Here is a 10,942-nt window from a genome sequence, read left to right as displayed (position 1 = left end):
AAATGAATCTCTATCATGCAATATTCCCAAAAAAAAAAATTAAATGTATATTTTTTAATTATTACAAAATACTGCATCAGCCCAGCTATGTTTTATAGTTTTATATATAGAAGAGATATGGAAGATATATTTACAAGTGAAATAAATTCGGTAAACATATTGGAAGAAAGTGTGTTATATTAAATTTACGTATAGTAAACATACTAGAAGAAAGTTTTAAGAAATATGATTTATATTAAATGAGATATTTATGTCAACTTAAATAAGAATATAGTTGTTAATAATTAAAGAAAAAAGGAGATGCTAATACATCTTTTTTTTAGATAAAAAAAAATAAACAACTCAAATTGGGTTTTTGAAAAATATAATTATATATTTGTTGAAGTAAAATCTTGTAATAAAAAATCTTAAACATAATCCAAATATTTTCAACTGATTTAAGATTAAGTATTATGAGTAATTAATAAAAAAAATTATTTTGATAAAATTACTTGCGCTATTAAATTCTTAATAAAAAAATATCAATAAAATAGTATTTACCTATCGTGTAAGTTTCTACAAAGTGTGAAATAAAATATTAGATGTGTTAACATAGAACGTACCATTTTGTTAAAAATGTGACTAATTCACAAAACATCCCATAAGTTATTTATTTAAAGGTAGAGCATTAAAAATGGATAGCTTATTTTCATAATTACTATTATTCTTTTAATCTTCAATTAAATATTAATTTGCATACATTAGATATCAGCAATGATTACTAGATAGTATACTAACAATTAAATTCCAAAAAATTCACCCTAAAAGGGCATATGCTGCAAAAAAACAATCAAAGGGCATAAAAGAAAAAAGAAAAAAAAATCCATCATACCAACCAATGATTATTGGTATATTATAAAGCAAAATTGTAAGAAAAGATTCGAATCTTCCTTCATCTCTTCCGAACATTCCAAACTAAAATGCGGATCTCAAACCCCATGTGTATGTAATATATATACAACTCTTAACTCATCATATTCAAATTCCATAATTCTATAATTTTCTATTCTATTTTCCAGGCACCCAAACAACCTCTCCTCCCTCCACGTTCTTGCCAACTCAGAATACTTCAAGCTAAACAATTTCAGCCATTAGCGCCATATTTTTCTCTGTCCCACCCACACAACCTCTATTAATTCCTCTATCTTTCTCTGTCTCTCTGTTACCGGAAATTACCATTTCCGGCGGCCGGAAGGAGGGCCGGCCGGTGATCCCTTCCTGGATTTTATAAAAAAAGCTTCTAAAGCTTGTTTCAGTTGCTACTTTGAGCTTTTTCTTAGTTTCTAGATTCTGGGTTCCGGTGGGTCGGTGATTGTACGGACGACAGGACGGCCATGGCGATGTCTGTGGCGTCGTCGCCGAGAGAATCTATAGCGGAAAAGGTGTTTAAGAGAGTTGGAAGAGGAGGATATTCTTATTATCTTGGAGGAAGGAGTGGTAGTAATAATAACGGTAACAACAAGAGGAGGTGTGGGAATGATGAGATGGAGTTTGATTATGACGAAGATGATGGGACGATGGAGCTGGCCCAGATTGGTGCCGAGAGAACCAAGAACGTGTTGATTCTCATGAGCGACACCGGCGGTGGTCACCGGGCTTCCGCCGAGGCTATTCGAGACGCCTTTAAAATGGAGTTTGGAGATGAATACAGGGTCTGTTAATTCATTCAATTCTCTTTGCTTGATTTTGTTCCAAAAGTTCTGTCATGTACTTTTTTGAGCTATCTCCTTCTCTTGGCCTGGTTTTCTGGTTCGATACTTGTTCTCCTCTTCTGTTCTTATGAAAAATAACTCTCTGGTGAGACCCATGAGAGATTGTTCTAAAACCATGTTTTTGTTTTGTTTAACGTTATAAGTTATAATATTTTATGCCAGATAATTTATATATTTTTTAGTGGGATTATAATCTTGTGCTCTTCTACCTACCTAGAGCTTATGCATAATTCTTCTATCATACATCATTTTGTTTTCTCTCTCTCGCTCTCCATATATTTTTACTTGATTTTCCTTATTTGATAACTTTTCTTTTTTCCTTAATGGGTTTTCCAAAACATTCCCATCCATCTTTGCTGTTGGTTGAATCCTTCCTCACCTTTTTTAAAAAATAAATAAATAAATGAAAAAAAGAGAGAAAACTTGTGAAGCTAACTAATAATATCAATAGGTGAAGAAATTTCTTGCTCTTACGGATGGTGATTTTTGTATTTTGTAGATATTTGTAAAAGATGTGTGGAAAGAGTACACAGGTTGGCCCCTAAACAACATGGAGAGATCGTACAAGTTCATGGTGAAACATGTACAACTATGGAAAGTTGCGTTTCATAGCACCTCCCCCCGTTGGATACACTCTTCTTATCTTGCAGCCATTGCCGCCTACTATGCCAAGTAAGTACATCATCTTATTATTTCCACTTTTTTGGTTCAACTAAAAAACGACATGAAAATAGTGAACAGCTCATTCTTGGCTGCAAGTTAGGCTGTAGATTTCACTACAAAATTTGGTTAAGATTTTATGGTTTGGTAAATAAACATCATTGAGTCACATCACTCAATCTTTACTAAGTTATTGAAATTGCATTGTGTTTGAAGGGAGGTGGAGACTGGTTTAATGGAGTACAAACCAGATATTATCATTAGTGTGCATCCATTGATGCAGCATATTCCTTTGTGGGTTCTCAAATGGCAGGGCCTTCAGAAGAAAGTGGTTTTTGTAACAGTTATCACAGACCTTAACTCTTGCCATCCTACATGGTCAGTTGATGAAAACCATTTAAAATCATTTCAACCCTTACTTTTTTTAAAAACAAACTAGATTTAACCATCCTAACTTTGATGCTACTATATCTAGGTTTCACCCTGGGGTGAACAGGTGCTACTGCCCATCACAAGAGGTGGCTAAAAGGGCCTTTCTAGACGGCCTAGACGAATCTCAAACTCGAGTTTTTGGATTGCCAATCCGGCCATCTTTTGCTCGAGCAGTTCTTTCTAAGGTGGATGTCTGAAATTTCACATTTGTATGTCTCATACCTTTTTGTTATGAATATTCATATCTTAAAATTTTGTTCTTTCTGGTGTAGGATCAATTGAGGAAAGAACTCGAAATGGATCCTGACTTGCCTGCGGTTTTGCTAATGGGAGGTGGTGAAGGAATGGGACCTGTAAAGAAGACTGCAATGGCTCTTGGCGAATCACTCTATGACAAAGAAGCTGGAAAACCAATTGGACAGTTAATCATCATATGTGGCCGGAATAAAACACTTCTATCCACACTTGAATCTGAAGAATGGAAGATTTCAGTGAAAGTGAGTGACTGTCTTTTTATGTTTTAATGTAAAAACTTGAGAGATTTAAACTCAAAAACAGCACTAATCTTTCTTTTGTCATTCTTTTTAGATTCGAGGTTTCGAAAACCAAATGGAGAAATGGATGGGAGCTTGTGATTGCATAATAACAAAGGTGAACTACTTAGAAGATTATTCTGCATAATGCAATGTTGTCATGAACATTTTACTGATCTTCTTATTATTTTTCATAGGCTGGACCTGGTACAATTGCTGAGGCCTTGATTAGAGGTCTTCCCATCATTCTAAATGACTACATTCCAGGACAAGTAAGTGATCATTTTCTTCTCCCTTTTTTGTTAAATCTATTTACTTTTAGATCTTTGTTGACATTTTTCTCATTTGGGAACCATCTCAGGAGAAGGGAAATGTGCCTTATGTTGTTGATAATGGAGCTGGTGTCTTCACAAGGAGTCCTAAAGAGACAGCCAGACTAGTGGCCGAATGGTTTAGTACCAAAGCTGATGAACTCATGAGAATGTCTGAGAATGCACTCAAACTAGCTCAACCAGAGGCTGTTTTCGACATTGTTAGAGACATTCACGAACTCGCTGAGCAACGCGGGCCTCTAGCACGCATCCCTTACATGTTGACTTCATCATTCACAAGTTTAATCTAAGTTAATTCATTCCTTCTTGTGTCTTTCTTTCAATGTTTACAGGAAAATTCACTGATAGAATATTGCATGTACAGGTTGTTAGCTCTAATGTTATCATTCTTTGGTCTTTAGAGGCTTGTTTTTTCTTTAAAAGACTTAACAAGCCCTAATGTTTGTAATGGTTGTGATTGTTTTTTTTTTCTTTTCCATCAAGTTTTTTATGGGAAAAAAAGTAGGATAATTGGAACATGAAGATGTTGTAATATATGTAGTGCTATTTGCCTCTCTTGTTTGATCAAAATCAAATTGTTATGTACTATTTAGTTACTAACTTATCAAATGTGTCATCTTTGGAAGAAAGTTACTAAATTGGCTTGTCTTTGAGTTGTGCCAATTGTAAAGATTGCTTTCAGTCTTCTGGACATCCGAAATTACACGCACAATGATACTTCAAAGCATATCAAAACCAAAAGCTATCATGTCTATAAGCAATACTAGTCCAAGTGGCTTTTTTTTTTTCTTTCTTAGCCTTAAAATCATAAAAATCAAAGTGATATCACACTTAGTAGAAGCTTTCATCAATCATCTAAGTCATAAAATGGAACAAATCTTTGAGACCACATTTTATACAACACTGATCCTCTTTGTTAGCTGACCATTATTATTATATTTTATCTTGTTGGTTAAATCACATTTTGTCATATAATAGTAATGTCAAAGTCAAACTAATAATTAGTGGTGGACCTGAATTTTAAATTATTGTGGCAAAAATCAAAGAATTGTATTAAGTCGATAAAATATGTGTATTTGTTCAAGATTAAGTGAATACATAATATAATAGATAAATGACTAGCTAAATATAAAATTAACATGTAAAAAAATTAAATAAAAATTAAGAATAGAGGTATTTTATTGAAAATGTAAGAAGAAATAATAAAATGTATAAATATATATGAATTTATATAAAAAAAATCGTGGGGTAATTGTGACAAGTTGAATTAGCGAGTGCTAACGATAGTATATGCTCATACAAAAACACGCAATTAGGTCGAATAGGTGACTTGTGATCTTTCGTCAATGTCATGGTTTGATTACTCATGGGAACCTACCTCAATATGTTATCACCAATAGTTGTGGTATGATGGCAAGAGAATGACTTATCATAAGTTTGTTAATAATTGTTTAGTAATCAATTTTTAATGGTGATTGTGACATTGAAATATTGTATCTTCAAATGTAGCTTCTATTATATTGAGTCTTAAAGTTAGTAAATTCTCTTGATTTATGGTTAGACACATCATATAATATTGGGCACTTTAAGCATTTATTGTGGGGTATTTCCTTTTTATCTTATTAGAGACCTTCGGGAGAAAAATATATTATATATTTGGTTAGTGAGACAACATAATAATTATTAAATTGAAATATGTAAGATTTGATATTGGATAGTCTTAATAATAGTATACCACATTCTTGTGGTGTTGGGCACCAATATACTTATAAAATTATAAAATTGAGCAAGACAACAATTATTAAGACAAACAAAACAAAAAAGTATATGCACAAAACTTCAAACTAACCACTATCTATATGCACAAACTTGTTATAAACGATTGTCCAATAAAATAAACATGGTGCTTGTACTGCGTTGAGTGATTGTTGAAGAAAGTTCTTAAGAGGACTGGTAGATGTTGACTGACCCCACAAGTCTTGTAGACATTTTCACAAAGATTGTCTAAAATGGAATAAGACTGATTGGAGATTATGTCCTTGTTTTAAGTATAGTGCACAAATTGGAGACTTAATAGTTAAGTTTTTAGAGAAAGTTTTATAAGTAAGCCACGTGGAGCTCGTTGATTGGTTTTGTGGGTCCAGTGATAAACATGGAATAAGTGAATGTGACAAAATGTTGTCATGTGGCTTAAGCATGGGAGCTCATTAGCCATAGCCAATGACCCATGAAAAAAAATCCAAAAGGGTCTACTTTTAAGAAATTTCTTTCTTGCAAATAATATTAGATAAAGATTACACAAATCTAGAAGAAAATGAAAAAAATGTACATGGTTGGATCTATATATGTAACAATTAAGAGAAGAAAAATGAGTGGTGCATGGTATGTCTTGTACTTTTTCTTTAAAGGTAATTAATTGTCTTGCATTGGTGTGACCAAAATTCTTGGATTGATTTAACATTAGAATAGTATAAATTATCGAAAGGAAACTCATGAGATATTGCTAATGTCAACTATTGTTATATTCAAATAAAATTATATTGTTTTAAGTTAAGTGACTATAATTAATAATACTTAATTGTGTAAAAAAAATATTAAATGTGGCAGTCTAAATGTTAAAATTACATTATAATGTTAATAATGTTGGTTTCATTGATAAATATAATTTTTTTTTAAATTTCACTGGAAATTTTAAATACTATTGTACATTTTAGAACGTGACACTTGGTACTCATGGGATAGTTGGTGTTTTTTAGTTTTTGTTAAGGCAGTGCCCGAAGCCCTTACTGGGAGACGAGGATCCAAGGCTGTCTTAAGGAAAACTCTACATCCTGACAGTGTTTGCATAGATGGGTCTGGCTAGGCCTAACTTAATTGTGTGCGACCCTTAGTGGGCTTCCTATGGGCTGAACACTCCATACCTAATGAGAGAAATATCCTCCTAACAAAATATGAATTTTATTCTATTTTTTAAACATTTTTATAGGGTTTTTTCTTCATATTTTGGTAATATTATTTTTAATTTCTCATTTTTTTACAGTAACCTCTTACTAGTGTAGAATTAGTTATTTTAAAAATTTATATGGCAGTAACCGATTATCACTATCAATTTTTTAGTTTATTAATTATATAAAGGTAATTAGTTACCATTATGAAATTAGTTCTTAAAAAACTATTTTGATAGAGGTAACCGGTTACTAGTATCAAATTAATCATTTTAAAAATTAACGTAGTAATAACTGGTTACATAAAAAAAAGTTTATAGAAAAAAAAAACTTATAAAAATATAAAAAAATAAAAGACAAAATCCATAAAAATGCATAAAGTTGAACACCCCATATTTATCAAACTTATAGAAAAAATTCCATATATCATATAATTTCTACAATTTTTTTAATATCTAATTGTTGTTAAATTTTATGGTGAACAAGATATTATTTTATTAACAGTAATTAGAGAGAGGAATTGGAGGGAGTCAAAACTGATAGATAGCGCGTGCTCTTATTAAAAGTAGGGATATTTACGACAATAATGCATATGTAGTTCATTTTGTTGCACTTAAATGCTTATGTAAAAAATTTGGCGGCAATAATGCCTACCGTTACGAATTTAGAGCAGACGTTGGTCCTTGGCCGTTAAGTTTGAACAAGAACCAGCGTGGCAGCCATGTGGCGACACCTGATTGGCCCATTATTTTTATTTACTAAATATATTAAAAATTATTTTTAAAAATCTAATTAATTTACAATAATAAATAAATTCAATAAAATAAAATAAATCTATTAGAAAAGTAAAAACATAAATTTTAATAACTAATAAAAAATTTAAAATCTCAAATTTTAACTAAAAAATTCTTTAAAACTAAATCTGAAAAAAAAAAAAAAAAAAAAAAAAAAAAAAGGGTTCATCTTCAACCTCTTGCTTTCTCTCTCCCCCTAACCGTGCAAAGACCCCATCCTTCTTCTTCCCCCTGTCCTTCTTTTTCTTCAGCAGCAGCAGATCTCGACGGAAAGGCCTATGGCAGACGAGTTCGACTTCTAAGCGGAGCTTTGAAGGACGAAGACCTCTGGGCAGATCTCGATGGCGACTTCAACATATGGGCAAATCTCGACAACGTCTTTGACTACTAGGCAGATCTCGACGACTTCTGGGTGGAGCTTTGAGGGACGACGACTTCGACTTCTGGGCAGATCTCGACGACTTCTGGGTGGAGCTTTGAGGGACGACGACTTCGACTTCTGGGCAGATCTCAACGTCTTCTGGGTGGAGCTTTGAGGGACGGAAGACTTCGACTTCTGGACAGATCTCGACGACAAATTCGACTTCCAACGACGGATGATTTGCATTTTTCTTAGTGGATGGTTTTACAAGTTAATGTGTATAGGCATTTTTTGTTTGGATGCTACTGCCTAATAGGTTTACAAATTTTATGGGTGTTATTGATTTGTGTTTGATTTTTGGGTTTTAATTTTTTATTTTTGACGATTTGTTAGATTGGATTTTTGGGTTTTCGAGAACTTATGATGAACATTTTCTTTTCGAGATGAACAGTCGGGAGTAGCTTAAGTGTTCAATTTCGTGTTTATGAATATTTTGATATTGTTGGTATTTTTTTTATTTAGTTTTCGTTTTTGTTCATGTTTTGGTTTTTTTTTCTTAGATGTTTGAATTTTAATTAGTTAAAAGTGAAAAGATTTATTGCTTATATTTAATAATTTTTAAATCTGATTTTATATTTTATTTTAATTTATTTAAAAATTAGAACATTTTTTAATTAGATTTTAGTTTTTTAATTAATTTTTAAACTATTTAAAAAAAAATGATTGGGCCAATCAGGTGTCGCCACATTGGCCCTTGTTCAAACTTAACGGTCAAGGACCAACGTCTGCTCTAAATTCGTAACGGTAGGTATTATTGCCGCCAAAAATTTTACATAAGCATTTAAGTGCAACAAAATGAACTACATAAGCATTATTGCCGCAAATATCCCTTAAAAGTATAAAAACAGCCCTCATTTAAAAAATAAAAAAAGAGAGAGAGAAATTTACATTCTTTATTATTTTTTATAATTTAATTACAAAAATCACCAACAAAATTTTATTTACAAAAATATTTTGCCACATCATCAAAAAATATCGGATTCTAAAAGTAATATACTTGAATTTAAAACTTTCTCGAAATCTCGGTTTTTTTGTTTTTCTAGGTTTAAAAAAGTAACATTTTGGTTACTTAAAATGTTAAAAGTTACCAATTAGTTACTTTTTTCATGAAAAAAATTATTTTTATAGCATATTATTTTATATACATTTTGGTTACCTCCAATATTTATTTTTTAAAATTTTTTATATTAGTATACTAATTAGTCATTTCGATGTTATATTATGATGTCTTAATACTTAAGATATTTTTACGTTGCCAATTAGTGATTTTTTAGAAATTAATGAGTTACAATAAAATATAACAAATTATTATATTATTAAAAGTTACGTTTAGTGTACTATAGAATAAATTTTTTATATTCTATTTAAAAGTTACAAAACAATATCCTAAATAATCTATTTTTAAAAAGTTACTTGGAATATTTTTAAATAAATTTAAGTTGTTTAGAACACAATATAATATCTTTTAAATGTAAAATAAGAATACAAATTTTAGCATATTAAATGTTGATCAAGTTTTAAATTTAGCTACTTTTTGATAAACACAATATAAAAAATAAACTAAAAGGTTATTTTTTATTATGGTCATCTTCTCCGGCGACGGCCAAAAAATATATGTTTCTCACATATCAAAATGATTAACTTGAAGAGTAGGTCACAATGGTACCACTTTTGAACCCAACCAACTAGCGATGTGGCCGAAAAAGATTTTTAAATTAAAGATAAGAGAGAATGTAAGAAATTAATAAAAAAAATAGTATAGTGGAGAGAGAGAGAGAGGGGCCTGTACCATGAAAAAAAAAGTTGAAGAAAACGGTATAAAAAACAGGGAAAAAATAACTAATTAGGTAACTTATTTACATTTTAAGTAACCAAAATATTACTTTTTTAAACAAAATAAAAATGGAAAACCAAGATTTCGGGAAAGTTTCAAATTTAGGTATATTACTTTTAAAATCTGGTAATTTTTTATATATTGGTAAGGTATTTTTGTAAATAAAATTTTGTTGATAATTTTTATGATTATTTTATATTATAAGTATATAATTATAAAGATCCAAAAAAAAATACTATAAAAATAGCCCACGATAGGACCTGTTTTATTGGGCTCAAGTTAAATCTACTATTTTATTTAGTGGAAATTACATTTTATATGGACTTTTAATTGATATTTTAAAAAATATGGCTTTTTTTTCATCTTAACTTTTGTATGGCTTTTTATACTTTTTTATCACTTTTGTGGTTTTTTTTTCCATATTTTTGTTAAGATGTCTTATTTATGCCATATATTGTTTCTACTGATTATTTTTTAAATCCAGGGGTAGTTATGTAATTTTATTTTATGTAATTTTTTAAAATTTTACAAAGGCAGTTTACTTTTACTTTACATTTTCCGTTCAGTTTTTTTTCCTTTTGTTTCCCGAGTGTTCTTTCTTTTTTTTCAGTTGTTTGCATGCGGTTTCGGTTTGGTGATCGGGTTTGTTGATGAGTATTTTGGGGTGATCGGATTTGTTTTCGGTCATCGGACTTGTTAATTAGGAGTTTGGTCGACTTGAAGTTTCAGAAATTTTGGCTAACGGTCTTGATCGCCGTCGGTATGCGCCGTTCTCCTCGGACTCCGACGGTTCCTGCCGACAATGCAGGACCTAACGTTAAGGTATATTATTTCTTTCAGTGTTTTGGTTTGGTTGTTAGTTTGATTTTTGTTTATTTGAGTTGGAATCGTATATTTATTTGTATGTTTTTTCCATTGTTCATATTTTCATTATTTGTATTTATGTTTTTAAGGGAGGTAATGTTGGTTCTTCATCAACAAGTGTTGATGGCGGTTTGCGTTCTTCCCCTCAAGTTAAGGATTCTTCAAGGATCAAGAGAACTGCTGCTGGGACAAAGAAAGATCGTCAGAGTAGAGTTAAGGTACCTAGTTACCTTGATTTTTTTTTATTCGATGTGTATATGTATGTTTTTCCTTTTTGCTGCATTTTTCTCTTGAGGGAAATCTTATATGATATATGTAATTCCCACATATATGATTAATATCATATGCCTTCATATTGATTTCAGATTATGATGAA

General features: G+C 30.9%; 1 protein-coding gene across 1 annotated transcript; it reads left to right on the top strand.

Annotated features, from left to right (window-relative positions):
- Positions 1-842: 842 nt before the first annotated feature.
- Positions 843-4,263, top strand: LOC133782806 (monogalactosyldiacylglycerol synthase 2, chloroplastic). Its single transcript, XM_062222196.1, has 8 exons — positions 843-1,691; positions 2,251-2,423; positions 2,628-2,789; positions 2,887-3,028; positions 3,116-3,340; positions 3,432-3,494; positions 3,574-3,648; positions 3,738-4,263. The coding sequence occupies exons 1-8, from the start codon at positions 1,374-1,376 to the stop codon at positions 3,996-3,998; spliced, it is 1,419 nt and encodes a 472-aa protein (XP_062078180.1). The 5' UTR covers positions 843-1,373; the 3' UTR covers positions 3,999-4,263.
- Positions 4,264-10,942: the final 6,679 nt, after the last annotated feature.

Source organism: Humulus lupulus, chromosome 6, assembly GCF_963169125.1.
Source record: "Humulus lupulus chromosome 6, drHumLupu1.1, whole genome shotgun sequence".
NCBI lineage: Eukaryota > Viridiplantae > Streptophyta > Magnoliopsida > Rosales > Cannabaceae > Humulus > Humulus lupulus.
This window is presented reverse-complemented; position numbering and strand designations above follow the sequence as displayed.